At 39.7% G+C, this 21645-nt stretch overlaps 1 protein-coding gene across 2 annotated transcripts in view; it reads right to left on the minus strand.

The window, feature by feature from the left end:
• Positions 1-3452: 3452 nt before the first annotated feature.
• The window catches only part of TRHDE (thyrotropin releasing hormone degrading enzyme), a 232588-nt gene continuing 214395 nt past the window's right edge, over positions 3453-21645 (minus strand). For both annotated transcript variants that reach the window (XM_054188180.1, XM_054188179.1), the window contains 4 exons: positions 18808-18975; positions 18111-18251; positions 13117-13198; positions 3453-11172 (listed from right to left, as the gene is read on the minus strand). In XM_054188180.1, the coding sequence (XP_054044155.1) occupies positions 11029-11172; positions 13117-13198; positions 18111-18251; positions 18808-18975 (535 nt within the window). In that variant the 3' untranslated portion in view covers positions 3453-11028. The remainder of the gene's footprint in view (positions 11173-13116; positions 13199-18110; positions 18252-18807; positions 18976-21645) is intronic.

The raw sequence follows: 21645 nt of genomic DNA on the forward strand, positions 1-21645 counted from the left end.
CACTCTGTATTTTTTTTTCAGTCTTTTAATTCAGCATTTAGCCTGAAGTGCCTTTTCTGTATGCTTTTCTGTAAGCTTTTCTCAGAGGCACAGTCTCAATTCTTGCTTGTGTCTTGCCTTTGTGTTAATTTGTTACAACTTCTTGAGATTTTCCTCTGCTTGTCCTTTACGGCTGCACAAATCATCAGAAAACGCTCAAGAAAGACCCTCTTCCCCCTCCTGCAAGTGCCTCTGCTTTCCAAGCTGATGTGTTCACCTTTGGAGTAACTTATCTGCCTTGGGGCCACTTGCCAACTTGGTTTAACCTACTTTTGATATCAACCACCCAAAAGCTTATAGGCATTTTGAAAGGGAAAGAACTGCTCTGATTTCCACTTGTTCATATGGAAATACATGCTGATTTTGCGCTAAGGCTTCTATTACAACACCGTTACCCTAACCTCCATAGCAATGTGTTCGAAATGTGTCAATCAGCTAAGCAACTGAGTGGGGTGGGAAAAAATGTGTTTCATCCATACATGCAGAGCGGAAACAATATACACGATTTGTATGAACTATAAATAGTTAATGGATCTAAAAGTGCATCTCTGGAAATAATACCATTTATTAAAACCTTATTTGTGAGGTATTTCGTCTTTTTAAGGGACGGATTCACATTTGTGCGTGTTCTTATTGCAACCTTTTGACAGTTTTATTGTTGAAAAGTTCAAGGTACATCTCATAATTGTACCAGGAACACGCATTTATCTCTGGCAACAGTTCTGTGCCACATGAAATGAATTACTGTAATAGACATGTCATGTAATAGCATCTCATTATCCTCCCCCTCTTCCTCCTCTTTCTTTTTCTTAACCTTCTGCAATGAGCAGGTCAAAAATGATGCTATGCGTAACAGACAGAAGTGATTCCTGAGTAAGTTCAAGAAGCAAAAAGATGTTTGCTAAAAGTAACGCTGTAGCAGCACAGTGAGTAATTAACATCGTGTTCAATACATCGCAAAATGAAAGCGCTATACTAGGGCTTGAGCCCTAACGCTGCTACTCAGGCCCTAGCAGTTTGGCAGATATGGAAGCACTTTTGCGAGTCACCATGGACTTATCACCATGGAAGATCAAGGCCACTCAGATCCTTCTGCCTCGGTTTCTTCATTGCAGGCCTCTAATTACTGCTGCGAGACAAGATGATACGAAGGAAAAACCGTACAAAATATATCCAGGCTCTACCTGCTGTTCTTGGAGTTGCTGTGGCCTGAGAAAAAGAGCAGTGGGACCATGACAGAAGGGGAGGAGGTGACGTGTGGGAAGCGTACCTGGGGATCAAGCCTCACCATGGCCCTGCTGATGCAGTTCTAATTCATCTTGCACCATTAGTCCCAATTCTAATGGGTTGACTTAGGACAAATTGTCACAGACCTACAGGACAGCATGGGCTAGATTCGCTACAGAGGAGTTTCTGTAGTTTGACATCAGCCCCAAGATGCAAACGACAGCCACTAGTAGGGCGGCCCTTTTAACCATTCAGCAATTTCTGTTTACTTTAATTAGATTTTGGCCACAGTAGATGTGGCTGTTAACTCAAAGACTAAGTTTCGACATAATGAGGCTTTAATTTCCCAAGAACATCCTCATTATTTCACACCATTTCAGCCTTACCTTCATTACACTTTTCTGACAACTATCTTTGTGCTCATTTTCCCAGCCCATCCGTAATATACTCAGCCATCAAATATGTCGTTCTCATCTAACATGGGGTTTATGTGCTTGATTCTTAGAGAAGCCAGGATTGTCACCAGCTCACTGAATTGTTTCTCTCCACTCCCGAGGCCTTGGCCCTTGCAGTATGCAGGAGTCAGAGCGCCTCTCATAGCAGTGGGACTCTGCATGGTGGCTTCTATGCTGAAGGTGCAGCTTAAAGGAAGCTAGATCATTTTTGCTAGGAATAGGAGTAAGCAGGGAATTCGACAGCAAAAACTGATTTTCTGTTATTAAGATAGCAAATACTCCTAAGTCAATTTACAAACCAAAAGCTCTAACTTATCTCCGTCCTACTCCCTCCAGCTCAGCCGCGGAGCTTTCAAAGCAAATGTCTGCCTTTAAAGTTCTGCTCTTACTGAAGACACGGAGCCGAGAGCAAATAAACAGCTCTTCATTTGGTCTTGTATGAAAATGTTCAACTTGAAAGCAACTCAGCCACCGACTGAAGTGCTGCTGATTGCAGTGGCCGCACTGGGGAAGAAACAAGCATGTTCTTTTTGATGTTTGATTAGGAGATGTGCTGCCACTGGGATTTCAGAGGGAAGTGCCATTTCTCCCTCCTCAGGTCCTGCCTCCTCTCCCAGGCATGCTTCCAAGGTGGTTGTGTGCTTCTTCTCCGCTGTTTCAACACTCCTAGAGAGGTGTATGTAGCAGAAAAGGGAGGGACAAGGCCCCTTTTGGGAGGCAGTACGTCCTAGCCTTCCATAGTTCACCCTGCATACTAGTAGCCCCTCTTTATGTGAAAGCTCTCTACTGGCCCCCAAGCCACCTCCTTGGGCCTCCTGAACTCATGCCCCAGCCCTAAAACCAGGAAAAACACGTGTGAGGGGGTATGTCTCCATACTCTGCTGACACACGGGCATGGGATGGCCAAAATTCTAGCCCCAGTATCACACAGGGAAGTGTTTAATAGCAGGGTACATAAACAGACCCATTTAGGCCCCAGCTCTGCTTACCTGTGCCCAAAGCATCAATGCTGCCTGTTGTGCTTTGCAAAATCAGGACCTTAAAAATTCCCTTCAGCTTTTCAGTAGACTAAGATGTGCAGTAGAGAAGAAAACATCTTTATTGTTAAAGAGAAAAGCCATTCTGGCATTGAAAGGTATATTTTGAAAAATACAGGGTTGTCTTTTACTCCCAGTGATGTCAATGTCAAAGCTCCAATTGACTTCGGTGGGAACATGATTGTACCCAATGGGTAAATAATTGCACATATTTCACATCTCATTGTTACTGAAAACTGTTCTTCAAAAAGGGAAAATAATAGCCTGAATTCAAGGACTCTATTAAAAAGTCATTCGAACTGCATTCCAGTTGAAATCACTTTTACCAATGAAAAGATCTTTTCTGCTTATTCAAAATCTACATAATTAGAAAAGCACAAGACAGACTTTGCTCTCTATTCCAGTCTCAGTCCTGTTGGTCTTGGAGCGCTCAGGAATACTTCCAAGCCCAAATTTTGTATTTTCTGAGGACCTCTGCTTTCTATTAGTCCCAGGATTTTAATATGTTTTGACAAATTCCTCACGTCAAAAAACACTTTTTCTTGCATGTTTTTCATTGTAAAACCTCAGTGTATCTATTCAGCATTATTAAACTGTTATCTCAACTGAAATAGGAACGTAATCAAAAGGCTGGGTATTATTTATCTTAGCCATGCCTCCACGTCAGAAAATTAAGACAGTGATGAATTACACATTACTATACAAAATTTTATTATCAGAGACAAAATTCAAATTTGTTCTGCTTAAAATACAGAAGATAAAGTTTCTCATTTAAAAAAAAAAATTCCATTTAGGCAGTCCTTAGGTAGAGTGGAATAAAAATTTTATGTTGAACACATAGCGGTCTTGTATTTATGGAGTCATTTTTAAAGGCATATCATAGAAAAACATTTTTCTGGTAAACTGTAACAGAAATTTATATATTTCATCTGGCTAATGGTTTAAATTGCTGATTAGTTTAATATTCATTAATTAACATTGTAAGAATAATTCTGCTTTTACTCTCAAATCCCAGGATGCTTCAAACAATAAATGAAAAACCTTGTTAAATTTGGCGTTTATAGGTATACTGAGAATCAGTTAGTATCTCCCCTCTATATGCAAAATATGTGTTTTTCTATAAAAAAGAAAAGAGAGAAATTGGCTCTGTATAAAGTAACTTGTGATCTTAAATTCAGCAAAAACACGACACTATATCCTGCACCTAAAACCTGTGCAGAAACAGGTTGCAACCTAAATCACTCTCCAGAAAGACTGTTTCAGCCAGACGCATGATTTGCTACAGAATTTGAAGGACTTGATTAACCCCGCAGAAATCAGGGGGGCTGCCTACACACCTACGTAGGTGGCTGAGTCGTGGTCAACCTCGACAGCCTCACACCCTGCCTACGTTCCACTGCTTTGCCCAGCTGAAACTTCTGACTAATGTCTGTAAATACAAAGAACCCATGAAAGCTTTGTCAAAGCAAAATGGTCCAGAATTAGAAGCTATACACGCATGCATATAATGGAACGTAGAGAGACAACCATGACATTATGCAATGATCTGCATTTCCTTTAAATGAAGATGGCATTCTGATCTTGCAAAGGCTCGTTTGTGTGAAACCATTGGTGAATTGTACCTAAACTGAGCCAGCTCCACCTCTTATTTGACAAAGAACTGAATTCCAAAGAGTACCGATTTGAGAAGTGATGGAAAAATACGTTCTTCTAATCACAGTATTCAGAATTAATCTAAGGCTGAGACAGACTTAATAGAGGGACTCATCCATTATAGCCAGCATTAATAGCTGCAGGACTCTCTTCTTAAGGTGTCAAAAAATCTTACCTCTTGGGAAAATAATGCCATTTATTATCAAGCCTTTATTTTCAATAGTATGATCCATTTATGTCATATGACGTGTGTGTAGTGGAATAGATCATTAGTTTTCAGGGAAGTGGTTTATGTTTATCTTCTGCAAAAATAGAGCAACTGAACACCTTTCAGTAAAACATGAGACAGGGAGCTACAATCTCTGTTTTTATAAGGCTATACGTCTCACCCACACCAAAGCCTATTGTCCCTCAAACATAAAAACAACATAGCAAAATTACATTTACACATATAATAAAGCTGTCTTTGTACAGGGTAGTTATACAGTAATTACAATGATGTTTCCATTAGAAACTGTCAGAATATTTTTTTTTTTCACAGAGTGTCTAAGTCCAGGGAAGTCCATCTCTGCTGAAATCTACTGTGTGCTGGAAAGAGAGGGTAGTAGCCACACTCTTCACAGCACAGTATTCTGCAGTTCTCCGAACATATTATAAAGCTTTATCACATTTGAACTGATTGCAAAGTATTATTCTAACAAAAAGCAAAAGGAAACCAAAAGACATTTGTCATCCCATATGTGCTACTGAAACACAGATACAAATACGCGAAACATCCCGTACACTGGCCCAGCCATCACCTCCGGGGGCTGTTTTGAAAGCAATGGGTTAGATCCTCAGCTGCAATTCACATCAGTCACTTCAACGGATCTACCTCTCCGCGCGCCAGCGTTGGATCTGCGGTCACATGCGTGTCGTCAGTTTGGCTACAGGTTGTTTTGAAATTACAGAAATGAACATATTAAGTGGACCGAAACGTGTCGCAGAGAACTGAGACTGCATCTTGGCTCTCAGCCTCGTCCATTGCACCGAGGCATACCTTATCGGGCAAATCCAAGCACTGCTGTCCAGGAAACATTGGGGCGCTCTGGCTAAAGCCTCCTGGCTCATGACTACCGGCTGCAGCATAGTCAGTCCCCTCTGCTCTCACAGGGCTGCTCACCACTGTGTTCTCTACCGACATCGCTTTAATATCCTTAGGAAACAGTGCACGCAAAATAAGCAAAGCATTCAGAAATGCCACTTGGCAAAGTTGCGCTTAATTCACTAGTTACAAAGCAGCCAAATATAAATGCGTTTTTTTTTGAGAAAGGACATTGGGTCTGACCCGCAGCGCTTGGGGTTGATTCTCCTTGAACACATCTCAATGAAACTGGCTCCGTATCTGTTCTATAAAGCCCAACCTCAATGGCATCATCACGTGGGGGTGTTCTGAGGTCAAGCTACCCTCCACTGCCAGCATAAAGACACAAGATGGAGCTAAGTTCATCCAGATTTTTCAAAATATACTTGATTTTAAAATTCTTCTCCAACTAGGGCATGTGGCCTTACTTTGGTGAAAAACCCTTACACATAGCACTCCCTTTTCCCCTTCCTTCTCACAGAAAACTAAATTGCTCATGTCAGCATGGACTACTTGCTCAAGTCAGAGTGGTTTCACTGGGTTTCAGTATTGGTTTTAAGACAGGCAGAAGGTTCCACAGTCACATGAGAAACAAAAAGTGGCCCACTTTTTACAGTTTTCTATACAAAAAGGGAACTGCACGGTCACTAGTGCCATACAGGTTTGTACACGCATCCACGTTTTTTGATGGCATTAGTACAGTAACTACTATTATTACCACAAATAATTTGAAGTTACATCCTTCCAAACCATTTATTAGAAAAAAGTCCCAAGAAACTCATGGCACATTTTCAACATTAACAAAACTATCAGAAAGGAAAAGACTGTCTGTGTTCTTATGCATACTTGAAAATTCAAAATATTTGACTGCTTGAAATTAGTTCTGAAGAATGGACATTAGTCTAGATCTTTACAAGTATTTTTGTCAACATTTTCCAGTTGGAGTGATCACAGCTCAGGATTTAGGTTTTTCTGTGCAGTGCAGGCTCACTAGCCGGACCTTTGTTTCCTGCTAGCACAAGGCAATGTCACTAACCTCTGAAGATCACCCATAATCAGCAAAGGGACCTTCTGTCCTTCCTGTCCACCTGAGAGAAACTTGGATGGAGCCTTTCTGCACTTCAATGGTTTCCCAGCTGCCTTCCTGACCCAGGTGGGCTGGCGGCAGTGGTGGATGATGGAGCCAGCAGCTTTGGGACCGCTCCATCCAACGCTGGGCAAACAGCCTCTATTCAGGCTTCTCGGAAGCAAGATGGTCCTTTTACTCCTTCACGCTCATGCTAACACTGTGGCTATAAACTCTGCTTTAGGACAGGGAGCCTGATATGGTGAGTACTCACAACAAAAGTGGTGGTAAGTCAACTGAATACATGAACCGTTTTCAAAGCCGCAACATTTTTGCTCAGAGAGACAGTTGCACATTTGATTCAAAGCATATTTTCATTGACTTCAGTATCGGCTACCAAAATCTTATTGTGCAGGTACCTAAACAAAGGCACCCTCATCTTCAAGGCAAATATTATCTTCACTTTATTCTATCTAAATAATCAGACTTACTGACATTTTATGGGAAAATTATCTCTACAGAAGATTTTGCACATGAACATAGAAATATATAATTTTCTTTTTTTTTTTTATTCTTTACTACTAAGGATTTAATTGTATGGTTCAGGATCTTTGCTGTGAAAGCACCCTTCTGCATCAGTGGAGATATTTTCTTTGACACTCTAAAGCTCAGTGACATATCCACAACAGCCCAAAAGCTACACAAAATTCACCAGTTTCCAACATAATATCAGAATTCTTGCTATATTGACTGAAAAGACCATCAGAGGTCAGAAATTTGGATGTACTTAAGGACATATGAATTTTTTTTCATCAAAATCAATGTCCAAGTACTCCTAGTTACAGCAGAAGTGACATTTCATTTCAGAAGAATGTTTTCACATTGTTCTGCCCTAGTCAAAATCATGTACCTACTATCATTTTAACAGCCATTAGCAGTGGACACATGAATGATTCTACCAGCTACAAAGTAATAGACTGAGATTTTTGTAGTGGATAACGTTATAAAAATACAATAGGTATTTTTACAATAGGTATATTGTCATGCTGGCATAAAATCGTGTCTATTCATATGTCTTTCTATATGATTTAGTAAGCCATAACAATTAATAACTGCCAAGGATCCTGAGTCATACAAAGGCTGATTAGAGATGCAGGCCCCATCAAATCTCCATAAAATGATGCCCAGGGCTTGGGTGAGGTCCACGTCCACACTTGATCCACATTTTGCAGCATCTCCTCTCACTAGAAAGGACAAAATTAAATCCTGGATTTGAAAACGCTGAAAAGTTCGGGGTATTTGGCTTCCTAATCACAATCCAAATTATAAAAATGGGGCCAATCTTTAGATAAGGACAAAGCAAGAAAAGGACTGGTAAAGGAGAAAGAAAATCAATAAGATAAATAGATTTTTCTAAGCAGACTGTATTAGAGTTTTCCATGAGGTATCAACTATTCTTTAACACACAGCTGTGTGGAGGTTCTTATTAGAAAAAGTTTCAAAAGACATAATTAAATGCAGAGGGGTTGAATATTGTGGAAAACAGCTATAGGGTTTTTTGATTTAATTCATGTAAATTTAATCCTGATTCAGTGTGAAACAGCAAAATACAAAATATAAAAAATAAAAGAACAGGGAATTATAATGGAAAGGCCAGCTCAACCTTAGCTATAGAAGTAATATGAACATTACCAGAATACAACACTTATTAGCAATACATCAATAGGTATGTATAATAGATACATCTAGGGCTTGGTATCTGTGGTAGACCAGTTGCTCAAGGCCACTAAAATATCAATTTACATCCAACACCAGCTAAATGTGCAAGAACTTCAATTCAAATGAGCAACAGTGGAAATTTCTGTGCACTGTGCAGAACACGCAGGCTGAAATAAACTTTTGACTTTGGAACACATTGTTAGCCTGCCCTTTATCAGTGGAAAGACCAGAAACTTCTATGCGCATCCTGGAGGTATGTGGCGTAATCTGTGGTGCTGACAAAGAAAAGTCATCAAAGATAATCTTGAATAAAACTGCGAAGGGACAGACCATTACGCACACTTCTTTTCTCTGAAATCCTCAAAGCAATTCACATTTGAGGGCTTGGTTTTCTGCACACTCTTTGGGTATCGCTATTTTGGGCTTCATTACAGGGTAGAGGTTATATCAAAGAATATTTGGCTTGCTTTTTTATTATAACAAATCCGCATGTGATTTTGTTCATCAGAAATTAAAAATGTGATGCTACATACTGGCATTGAGGTTGAGTTTGGTCAACCACATAAAATAATACTTTGCACTTTTAACTGCCTTTCATCAGAGGATATTCAAACGCTTTGTTAACATTAGTCAAGCCTCACAACACCCCTGTGAGGTAGGTAAAATACATAGGAGGAGGAGGATTTCACTCAGCTTGGACATGATAACGTCTCTGGGCATTAAGTTCACTACCATTGCAATATCGCACAAAGGTTTGGGGCTTACTATAAGGCAAAGAGTTAACAGTACTAGAGCATAGGATTCCCTCTTCTCCTGGTTATATGTGGTCAAGGTAACATGCGGTGCTACACAGCACCAAACAGTGGAGCAAATGCCCACGCAAGGATTTCATGCACCCAATTCTCAAACGCCCCCCTCTGCACAGTAAAAGACACAAAATGACAGGCTCAAGATGGCTATGACAGCTTAGTTATGGGATGTGTCTACCAGTTCTTGAGGAGCAGGGTACCATGGGAACGAGAGCCCAGAAAACAATACCATCTCCACGCAACTCTGATAGTATCTGGTTTTGTTCTTTTTGCACTAACGTTTGAATTCACAAATCACTGGGGATAAGCAACGGCAACTGTAAAGCACGTTGGTAACTTCCACACCCTGTGAAGGAAACAACACGATAAAATGGCTGTTCTCTATTCGTCTGGCCACATGTTTCCAATGTACAGGGCCATGATGTGGTGGGATGGTTGTGACAGGCTGGGATGGGATAAAGAAACACTGTCATACAGCTACATTCCCCCTCTGAAGCTGCTGCAATCTGTCTCCTGAAAACTCTCTGTAGTTTCGGGTGTTTTTTTTATCCATGGTGCAATCATGGGAGAGTATTTGGCCGCCATCAGTTTTATCCGGATGGTTATTGTACAAGTACCAGTTCCACTGTATCACTGATCTTTCGGATTAAAGTTGAGAAAAAAGAAGCAAACATATGATTAAGAAAAGCATCACTTATCTAGAACAGTCTATGTGAAATATAAGAAACAGAAAGAAAACCATTTTCTCGGTATTAGCCAGTACAAATAAACATACACACACGCCCCTCTTTGTCCATATTTCACTTTTCTAAGTTGTCATAAATTGTGCATCCTGTATTTGCAACAGTATTGCACACATCGAGAATTTGATCTGACTATCATAATAAAACGCCCTCTTGGTTAATTTTATGTCTTTGCATGCAAAGTATTCTCCCTGTCTGCTAATTTCCGTTTGAATCCTATGTTTATTTATAATACTTGTGCACTATCAGCTGCATAACTTACTGCTGCACAGGTTGGGTGACCCATCGTGAATACCACTGCCTTGCAAAATTGCCGAGAAGAGGTGCTTCATTGTGCAATCAATGCAAAGCTCCCCTCAGACACTGCATACATTCACAGCTAACAAACTACACTGTTCCACTGATCAGCAGTGAATAAATGTATATAATTATAATGCGTGGATGATGTCCTTTTCTGTCATTCTCGTTGTCTCTCTCCACCCTGCCCTGTCTTCTTCTCTCTCCTCGCTCACTATGCCGCTTATTGAAATACAGAAATATGGAGACTGCAGATACAACAACTGGCAACTCAAGAAATGACTTTGTAATCATGAAGAGACAATCTGAGTGGTAGACTAATTGGCAGCTAGTGGGAAAACTGACTTTACATCTCGTACTGCCCCAAGTTGGAAGCCTTCTGCATTTCCTTTTCCTTCCTTTCCTTTCGTTCATTGCAACACTGATTGTCGTAGATAGTCTTTGTGCTTTGTATAATGCCCATCTTTGATGTAACTGGAACTCACATACAAAATGTGGCTGTTATACATAAGCATGCTAGAATACAGGCAGGGACAGTACAAGCATGCACAAAATAGTCTTTGAAGGATTTTTTTGTTTGTTTTTCTTCAACATTTACATGCACCACTTAATATCATGTTTGGCTGTGTACATTGAGGACTGGATTTCACAAGCATTCATGATCTCTCCTGAAAAGCTTCTTGATAACTTCACAAGAGCCCAGTGTAAAAAAAAAATCCCACAATTAAAAAAAAAGGAAAAAAAAAAACCTTCTCCCTGCAATCTGATCTTTTCTCCATGGTTTTAATGTTGAACACTCCTAAAATGTCTCCTCTTCCTCTTGCAGAGCTTCATGTTAAATAGTCGGCTGGAAAGACATATTAGTGTGTCAAGGATTTTCTTAGCCACTGGAACAGTTCTTCCTTATAGAGCCTTTGCCACCGCACATTGGCTTCCACTGTTTCCACAGCGCGAGAGAAAGAGGCAGCAGCTCCCTCTTCGTAACTCTTTATAAAGTTCTTTAGCTGTAAATACAAGTGAACAGGTTAAATTTGCAGAAACTAAAGAAAGAAAGTAAGCATTTCCAGGGCACACAAACAAGTCAGGCATTTAGGACAAACCTCCGCAATCACTGTTGAAGTAAATGTAGTATCGTGTAGAAAGATTTATTAGGAAATGTAATAAGACAGCAGAACGTCAATTCGATGTGATGCAATTGCTTCAAATTGCACTGGAAGATATTGACATGTCAGTGCCGGACCACATTAATATCATTACCTCCTCCTCTCCTGCAGCCCAGCTGCTGCACTGCATAGACACCTGGGTTGCTCTAAACTTTCATTGCTCCCTAAGAAACCAAACTGGGAGCACTGGAAATGCTTCTAATTTGGGTTTAGGTGCAAATACCAGCAGAAGGCGGCCCTGATGCCCTTTGGTTTTATCAAGCTTCACAACAAATCTATTTCATTTTGATTTGCAGAACCCTTTTGATGATATAATACAGGCTGGTTGTTTAGAAAAGGAAGGGATGGTTACAGTGTGAAGAGAATGGCAAAATAGCAGGTGGGCACTCATTTGATGATCTTTGAATGCTTGAAATAGATTCCTTCCCTTATAAGAAAACTTTGATCTTTTTCCAGCAGCCTGAAAAGGCCCCTGCTCTGTTCTTGTGTATACGCAAATTATAGCACTATCACCCGGATTATTGTAGCTGACACGTGTGTGTGCTTTGAATTACTGTTCTTTTTAAGGAAGAATTGCAAGGCTGATCTGCTCAGTAGGTTGCTGGTTTTGTTGACTTGTATAAAATCAGGTGGTTTTAGCAACACTTATTCATAACTAGTTAATTTTTGTTTCCCACTGCCGCCAAATTCACCTTGTTTATTTAAATCTAACTTCCAACAACATCTCTTTGTGCATGGGCTCAAAACTGAAAAGGCTGATCCTGCAACCGTCTCGTTCCCACCACAGTTAAAAGCATGGGAGGGACCTGGAAACTATCAAATCAGACTTCACCTGATCTCTGTACTTTTTATACCAAAATGTTTACAAGGCCAGTGTGTTTTAGGTGAAGTATAAACAGGCAGCCTGCCAATACTATCACGCAGGTGGAAACTGAGAGTACAGAAGGCTTCCTTGTGCTGGGCAGATATTCCATCTGGCCAACACTGTCCTTCCCACCCTGGTAGCTTTGAGGAAACCAGCTGCGGCGCTTCCATAAGTTCCTGAGGCCACTAGACTTGAGTGCAGACAAATGGTTGGCCACAAAATATCATAGCACAATCAGAGTTCAATTAATGATGATTATGCTGCATAAGAATCATTCGATCCATTTGGGGTAATGCTGAGCAGCTGCTAAGCAGAGCATAACACAGCCGCACAACTACCTCATTCAGGGCAGATGTTACGTTAAAATGAGAAATCTTTGCAATCTAAATAAGAAGTACTTAGCATTTAGAACAAATTATTGTGGTGTCATTTGGCCAGAGTATGGGGTTAACGGCTTCTCTAACATGGAAATAGGGTAGGCAAAAGAAAAACAGAGAATCATAGAATCATACAATGTGTTGGGTTGGGAGGGACCTTTAAAGATCATCTAGTCCAACCTCCCCTGCAGGAAGCAGGGACATCTGGCAGCTTTTACTTTCAACACTGGGGTTTTCTAGGGCTGCACTCTGCACCGTAAAGTAATGTGGATAGAAAGATTTCATCTTTAGTTTCTCAACCAATAGGCAAGAGAAAAGAAGCAAACCTACATCTCCAGCCAAGCACAGGGAAGTGCCTGCACTGCCCACCTCCTGACACCACCACCTCTATGCACTCGGCTGCCTTTGCAATTTGCTCCTCATCCTCCTGCGACTCCAGCTGAGCAGCCAGAGCTCCCGGAATACCTACACCTTAGTGCTCCTGCCCTGCTCCCTTCTTACAACAAACACAGCCTGACGTGCCAAAAGTAATTTAAAAATTACCTCTCTTAGTTCATCTTCGGTATTGAGGAATTCCGTGACCCCACTGATAAGTTTCGAATTCATAAATAATGCTTCTCCATACCTGCAAGGGCAAAAAGAAGATGCACAGAGGGTTAGTGCAAGTGCCAGGCCAGCTGAAAATTAGAAAGCCGTCTTCTGTAAGCAAGGGAGAAGACATGGGACTGAGTCTGGGGATCCAACAAAATAGCACTGGAATTGGATACTGGTATTCCAGTGCTTCATGCTAAAAACCTGGACTGAGACCTCCTTCTAGGCCAACCTATTTGTAGTTAACTTTTAGTTGGATGCTACTAAGCAGAATGGGCTTAACTGCAGCCGCAGCTGAGAGCTCCAGAAGAGGAGAGGACCAAACCACACCACCTCATGCTTAATGAAACAGCTTGCCATGTAATAACACCAAGCAGCTCAAAATACAGGTGCTAAAGAAAAAGCAGAGCAGCAACTATGGAGAAATATTCTGAGGAAATCTTCTAGCTGTACCATTAAACCAGACCTTTTGAAGTGCTGCGGCTTTCTCTGCATTTTTTATTCATCCACCTCATCTACATTACAAATAGCCTCTCGATAAGTGAACTGAATCAAATTTTCCTGTTCCAGAACCTGATAATTAAAATAAATAATACTGATAGAGAATAATACTGCTAAAATAATCCCCTGGGCCATGATGTAGCATCTTCAAAGAACCAACCTGGAATGAAAATTTGAAAGCTTGGTCAAGGCCTATTTAAAGGGTAGGATATTCAGCAGCAATCAGCAATGACCTTCTGCAGGTAGTTGCTTTGAAACTGGCCATTCAAATCCTACTGTTCCACTTGCTTTTCCAGAAGTTTTTTTCAATCCCCCAAATGAAGAATCTACATCACTTGTAAGATTAACCAGACTACTCCTCAAGTTTTGCATTTCACGTTGGAATAGCTTGTGGGTTTGGTTTTTTTCAAAGTCTCTAGCATGAAGAATATAACTCAACTGGAAACCAAGAGCAAGTCTTTTGTTCCAGTTAGATGTCATTCAGCATAGCAAAAGGCACTTGACAAATAGTTGTCCTTATCTTTATCTGCACATACATCCAAAGCAATATCTAGCTAATCTGAACCTGACTGTTTTCAAGATAGGGAATCCAGCTCTCCTGTCAGACAAGTGTAAGTAATACCAATAGATCGCTGCAATTAAGTTTATCTGGGGGAACAATTCAGATCATACCTTGCTTTTACAAGCTGCTTTAGAGGAGGGATTCGAAATTCAAAGTGAAATGAACCAGTACAGTCACACCTTTCTGTTCTGCTTCTATTAATCCTAAACTAATTACCCTTAAATGCTCAGGTACCGTAAGCCACAGTCCTTTCAAAAGGGAGAAAGAAAGAGAAAGGGGGAGTGACAGCCCCATGGAAAGCGAGAGAAAGAGGGAGAGGGAAGACAACAGTGTTTTCTTTGAGAAAATTCTGTTTTAGGGAAGGTGTACACTGTGTTGCTTGGTACCTTGAGCTTGTGTGAGGGGAAACACAGTTATAGGTATCAAAAATCCTACTCCCTTACCACTAATAACTGAGTTAATCACGGATATTTCAGCAAGTACATCTCTTTTTCCAAAACTTCAGTCACACTGACATATACAGACATCCAGAGGCAAACGCCTCCTATGGGAAGGATGGATTTCATGGTCCTTTAAGCACGTTTAGGCTTTCTAACAAAGCCCTTTATTATTACAGTCTCAGCTTAGTCTCATAATTGACTGCTTGGAAAATTGGAAGCTCCTCTTGATGGGGTCTTTTGACAAGGTTACCAATCCACTTTACAGAAGTGACCTCATAAAAACAGCTGCAGGGATTTTATTTTTCTTGCAGCCTGTACCGTAGCCACGGTGCAAACAAGCAGTAGCAGAATTCCTTCCACTGAAAATGATACCTTCATGAATTCCCGTGCTGATTACTGCCCATTATGTATACTTGGTAAAAAGTCAGACACTAACAGCAATTTCTAAATGGGCTCTGGTGGCAAAAATTCTAGAAAAGCCACCTCTCAGAAGAGGTTGACAGAAACCTGTTTTCTATTTCCTTCACAGGAAAGACAACAGCATTGCAGAACCAGGACCTTACATGCCTGAGCTCCCTGGAAATATCATCCTGGAGTCACGGGCTCTCCACCTGCTCCTTTACTTCTGGGGATGTGAACCTCCAATGTCTCACATTTGTACAGGCTTTGTGCCCATGCGAACTCAATTGGAGAGGCCGCATAGTCAATTAACTTTGGACAAATGCAAATGGCTTCCCAAATATTGTCAAATTCCCAAATGCTGGCAAATGATTCAGCACTTGAGAATGAAGGGATTCTTACAGGCAGATGTTGGATTATATTTTCACACACAGACACACATGTGCACACATGATGAAAATGATTTAGGAGCCAAGGTAGCGCACGCTCACGTAACAGGAATTCAAGCAGAGTATTTTCAATTACCGTTTTCAGAATTTTGTTTTTGATTTCTTATGAAAGACTTGTTAAGCACCTCAATTTCTCTAAGTGACCTTTGTAAATGGGATATGAGTGATTTTGAAGACTATACATTATCAATATCTTCTGGACAATGCGAATACAAGCATAGTGTAAAAATATAAAGGGATAACAATATTTTGTTGTCATTATAACTCTTTGACATGCTGTGTTTTAAAGTTAAAGGAAACAGCATTATAGTATAATTTAATCACCCTCAGCTATTTCATATTACTATCTCAAACGTCAACACCTTTTATAATAAATTCAATGGAAAATGCCATTGAGATACCACCTTATTATCACCTTAGTATTTTAATTTTAAATAAAATTAAATAATAAATTATAATTGTAGAAAAATGATGCCTTGGGACAGAGTATACTTGAACTATAATTCTGCAATAAAGCTTGCATTTTAAAAATGTACTAGTGTGGCAAGCTTAAATCAGAAGCCTAATTTTGCATTCTATCATGTCACTGTTTCACTGAACATTAAGAGGCAAAGTGTTAGACTAATTCCACCCTCTCAAAGTCCCCCTTAAAAGGTTTTAATCTATAATTACAAAGTTATTTTCAATATGCATCACATATGTAGAGCTTGCATGAACTATTTAATTCCACTGCGCTGAATCTTTTGGCGATTGATAGAAACTCAACTGGATGTGCCTTTCAGAAAAATGCAACTGCGACAATCCTTTTGGTGGCTCTGACTTGTGTTTGGGGATCAAAATTGAATGTAGATAACATAAAATCAGTGTTGGGCAAAGAGACAGACTCTCTGTTATTTTCTCCTTATAAAAAGGACAGTAACAGGCTTTTGATGAGGCCTTGCTGATTGTTAGGAGCTCAGATCACAGTGATGCATTCCAAGCCAGTCAGATAAGTAAAATTCAAATTTTAGGTGAAGTTAAGCTATTTAAAATTAAAACGCACAAAAAAATTGGCATGTGGCATAGTTTTCTATCTCTTGTCCATTTGTCTACACCGCTTAACCTTGTCCACTTCGAAAATCACAGATGTTAGCTAGGCTGTCAGACGAACGTACTTGCTAAGGCAGGACACAACTTCTGCATATGTGTTTGTAGCAATACAGATTTTGACAGATTTATGCCTAAACTCTGTATAAATCCCTGGAGGAACCTGAAAAATTGTTTGCTATTGGGAGCATAACTAACTGCGCTGGGTTGCATAATAGTAATGGGTCTGCCATCCACTTTCTGTGTAAAAGTCCACTTCCTGGAATAATCATACCATAAGCAGAGGATTCGTAATTTTTAAACCCTTCAGCTTTTTGGAAATTGCTTTCAAAAAGTATGTTCCTACAATATAAACTTCCAAAACCAATTCCAGCTCAAACCTATTTTCTCAGCTGAAGTTCTTCTAAAATCCCACTATACTATAAAGTATTATCCAAACCAGCATGAACAACTTTTTGAATCTTTAGGGAAGTTGCAGAGTCTCCGAGTTTCCTTGACTCTTCTTTTGATGCCATGAAACCTATACTAAGTTTGTACCTGTATTCATCAGGCACTAGGATTTAGTTGCTTAAATACAGCATCTTAAATATACCATTTTGAATATTCTGTGGTACACTAGATGGCTCCTCAGAAGAGCAGAATGGAACAGATCTCCAATACTTTTCCTGCCAACACCATGGGAGTGGCCTGGCATGGGGTGTCTGGAGTTCTTGGACACCTGCCTTCAAGAACTTGAACCTCATCCGAGTTGTAGTCCCATCTAATCTGTCAGCATCAGATGAGCTGCTGTGAAATCTTTCAGACGCTCAGGCTGTCCCTAAAGAAATTTCTCATTCACCAAATTAATATCAAAATCTTCATCAAAAAGGATTTTAAAATGTTGACTGGGCTTCTGAGTAGGAGCACGTCGCGCTTGTTCAAAGAGAAAGAGAAGCAGGTATAAGGAACAACCCTGTCTTCATCCTGTTCACCTATTTTTAATTCGAAATGTCGCTCTTTTATTATTTGAAACTCACCTGAAACACAGAGTGGAAGGAAAGGGGATGACACTATATTAGCATCCTTTTGAAAATGGAAATCTTTCAAAAAGGGTTTAGGGTTTTTTCCCCCAGCTGCAATAATGTTCTTGAAAATATTTTTTTTCTATCAGACTTAAAATCAGCAAAATTCCTTTGGGAACTGCTGCTTTTTTATCTGTGTAAAAGAAGAACTGCAGCACTTGACGTGCAGATAGAATTCATTATCATAAGCACAGACACAATACAGTAATAGATATATATACAGATGATCGCTAAGAGATACATGTTTCTATGCATGTGTGTGATAATCCATGAATAAATGCATTTATGCCTCATATGTATGTATTTCGTATTTAGAGACATCTCTATTTATGGATTAGAAGAGAATGGACTCGATTCAGGAACTTACATGAATACATACATATACAATACTTGCAGGAATTACATCAACATAAGAAAATGTAAATAAATTTAGACTTCTTATCCTTACCTAGCGTTTAATATTTTCCATTTTTCTCTGAAAAACTTCCAAGCAAGATCCCTTCCATGTGGATTTCGAGCTACGTGGATTATCACATCAATTGCATCCTGATCCAGGACAACTTCTGAGTTGAGAGACAAGTTCAAAAGCCTAGTGGGAGAAACAAGGAAAAAAAATCCTATTTAGTTTCACCAACACATAGTCTAACAACAGCAGATCAGAAAATTCCCAGAAAAAAAAAAAACAAAAAAACAAAACTGCCAAATAGCGTGTTTAAGTCTCCAGGTGAGTTCAGTGGTTTATTTCTATGATTCCAAAGACACATTCATGAATCATAAATATCTTGATGCAAAAGGATTTCAGTAAAACCTGAGTGGAACTTTACATGCGCATTTGTATGAAGTCAGTAAGATCAAACTGGTCAATACATTTAAATAAAGGATATGCTAACAAAAAAATAACACCAATTATTATAGGATTTCAAACATTTCCAATGAGTATAGGAAATCTGCAAGTGAAAAGACATAGTATGTGTCAGTTTTCATACGCATTAATGCAAAAACATAAGACAGTTTAAACTGTCTGTTCAAAGCCTGCGCTTCAAAAGCAACATTCTTTCAATTAGACCAAAGCTCAAGCGATGATCCATAAATGTTGTAAGTGATTATTGTTAATGGTTAGATACAGATATAAAATATTTTTATACCTGTTGAGCAAGTTTCTGTCATCACTGCAAGTTAAGGCTTCTAATAATATTTTCTTCTCAGACACTGCTGTGGTGGAATGAAATTTCATCCAAATAAACTCCCATACGTCTTCATCCATCAGTGAAACTCCTGTACAGTAGACAATGTCTCTCACATTGAGTGGGATTCTACAACAGAAATAAGTAATAGTTGTGGTAAATAAGCAGCCTCCTGATACTGGAAACAAAGTAGGAACATGGCTACATTTGTAAGACTCCAAAATTAAAGTGCAACAGTAATCTTTTTTTTTTTTTTAAATTAACATTTGCTTCTCTTTACTGCCAACAAAATCTTCCAGGCCATCCTAATGGATTTTCTAATGGGTAACACATGCTTGCCACTCTTTTCATAATGCTGTCACCTTGTCAGGAGACTATAAATTATGGTCATCCAGTTCATCAACACATAATGTGCCACATAACCTGCAGGACAGGTAACATAAGCTTTCCAAATTAGCACAGGATCTTATCGCTCTGTTGCTGGGCTCTAAGCCAAATCTCCTCTTCTTGTCTGAGGTTTTAGGAGAGGAGCTGATCAGCCAGAAACTCCTCCTTGCTTGTGCTGTGAAGCACTCCATCTTCATATAGTAACATTCAAGTAAGGAAGGATGTACTGAGACAATGCTACTTAAAAATGGTGTTTTCAGGAGTGAAGAAAATAGAAAGATCTTTTCATTTCTGCAGTATACTAGTACCAGTACAAAACCAGCTATGCCATAGGATGATTGTGAGCTGTCACTACTGCTCAAGTAATATAAACTCAGATTTCATTTAAATGAAAGCTTCTTAAAGCTAAAATCAGACCTAGTATAGGATGTGCCTATGTACCATTTTCTTCTATAAAAGATCTCAGCCGGGTTTTCAACTTCCTGTCCTGCTTATGTTTCCTATACAAGCATGGAAGCTGAAACATTTGTGAGCTAAAGGGGATTCCTGCAGACAAAACTGGACATTACTCAGAGAAATATGTTTCTGATTTGCAGGAAAGAATGCCCTGTTTTTGTTGGTAAAAATTATACCAAAATACAGTTCTCTATAGTTACTAATAGCTGGGCTGACACACCTCTGCAACTTCATATGCAAGACCTCTTTAGAAAATCTGGAAGTACAAAAAGCTCCTGTCAGTGTCTGGGCAGTAATAGAGTGGGACAAAGAATGAAATTACCTCTGTAAAATCTGATATCAAATCTTACACAACACAGAAAGAAAAGGTTACATCAATACTTTAATTACAAGACTTCCACCAAAGTCTTATACCATAGACCAGGCTATCCCAGTCAAGAACAAAGTAGTTCTTTTACTCCCATCTATTCATTCTCCAGAAAAAAAAAAAAAAAAAAAACCAAAACACTTTCTTTCACTGAAATTTTCTATTATTGGGCTCTGTGAGCTCTCTTCAGATGATCTCTTTGTCCATGTCTGAGTCCCTGGAAAAAGAATCCAGTGTGGCTTTTCAGCATTTCAAAGTCTTGGTTCTTCTTCAGCACTTCAGAAGGATGTAGGCAAGGTAAGAAACCATATATTGATGACTGTGAAGGGTTACAAACTGTTGTTCCTTCTATGGGGTTAGCTGGTCCCAACAACTATGTCGGTTTCTTGAGAAAAACAGTAAAAGGAATAGGTAGCTAAATTAAGGCAAAACTCTGATAAAAAGGGCACTCCTCCTCCTACTGGCTGAAGAACTTTGGGGAATTAATGCCTGCTGCTTTTTTGTTATGCTTTTTCTGAGTAGTAAAAAAGCCCTGAGGTTGAGGTTTTATTCATGTTCTCTGGCAAGTGTAGTCATCAGCTCAGAGGGGGAATCTGCAGGTTTAGATGCAGACAGTCACGTGAATTTTGCTTCTGCTGAGCTGACATGGCTCAGGATAGTGCTGCTTCTTGGAGATTTTTTAGCAGAGTCCCCTGCTAACAGAGCCACAAAGGGCTGCCTTGACTAGTGCTGAAGTATTTTGCATTAGACGGAGACAAACCCAGACATTTATTCAGGAGTAAGCTCTCCAAAGCAAAACTGAAAGGGTAGGCAAGAGAAAAGGAATCCATTTTAAAGTTGCTAGGAATATGAAACTTTTAACTATGCGCAGCACACACCAGCAATATTGCCTTCTAAAGCAAAATCAGTGGTGCAACGTCTCCTGTCTGCCATGAACTGCTTCCATCTGGCCAGGGGAGATTGGTACTACAGTGCAGATCCTGGCATGGTTCAAGGTCTTACCATTTCTTCTCCTCCCACCACCAAATCGCTGCATGAGAACATGCCTGTCCCGAGCCCTGCCAGGCAATCAGCATTGCTATGGCTATGACCACACAGCTCAAGCAATTCCTAGATGTCACCGACATACAGATGAGACGCAGGTCTCAGGTTCCTCCCTCTTGAAGCTTCCCATTACCTTCTTAGATTTTTTTCCCTCAATGATCAGACCACCTAAAAAGGTTTGCACTCAAAAAAGTTAGTATTTCTCCTCAGATTTGCCCAGGATCAGTAGGTTTTGGCTTATGTATAGTCTATGCAGCTGTTTTTGTGGTCCTTGTAGAACTGCTACACCAGGACCAAAGAAATCAGAAAATCCTTAAAGCTGATCAGATCCACTAAAAGAAATAGTGTTTAAACATACATGGGAGTAAAGAAAAGTTATCACTTTCACTAGCCTTTCCATATTACTGAGCTTTGATTCTCAAAAACTGAGTTAACATTAGTAAATTTTGAGTTTGGTTGACATTTACAGAATTATCCATGTGTGCTAGGTGCTGAATTTCCATTTCACTGTAATGGAATTTGTACTTCTTACTTGAAAGTCTATC

The sequence above is a fragment of the Rissa tridactyla genome, chromosome 1, assembly GCF_028500815.1.
Source record: "Rissa tridactyla isolate bRisTri1 chromosome 1, bRisTri1.patW.cur.20221130, whole genome shotgun sequence".
Taxonomy (NCBI): Eukaryota; Metazoa; Chordata; class Aves; order Charadriiformes; family Laridae; genus Rissa; species Rissa tridactyla.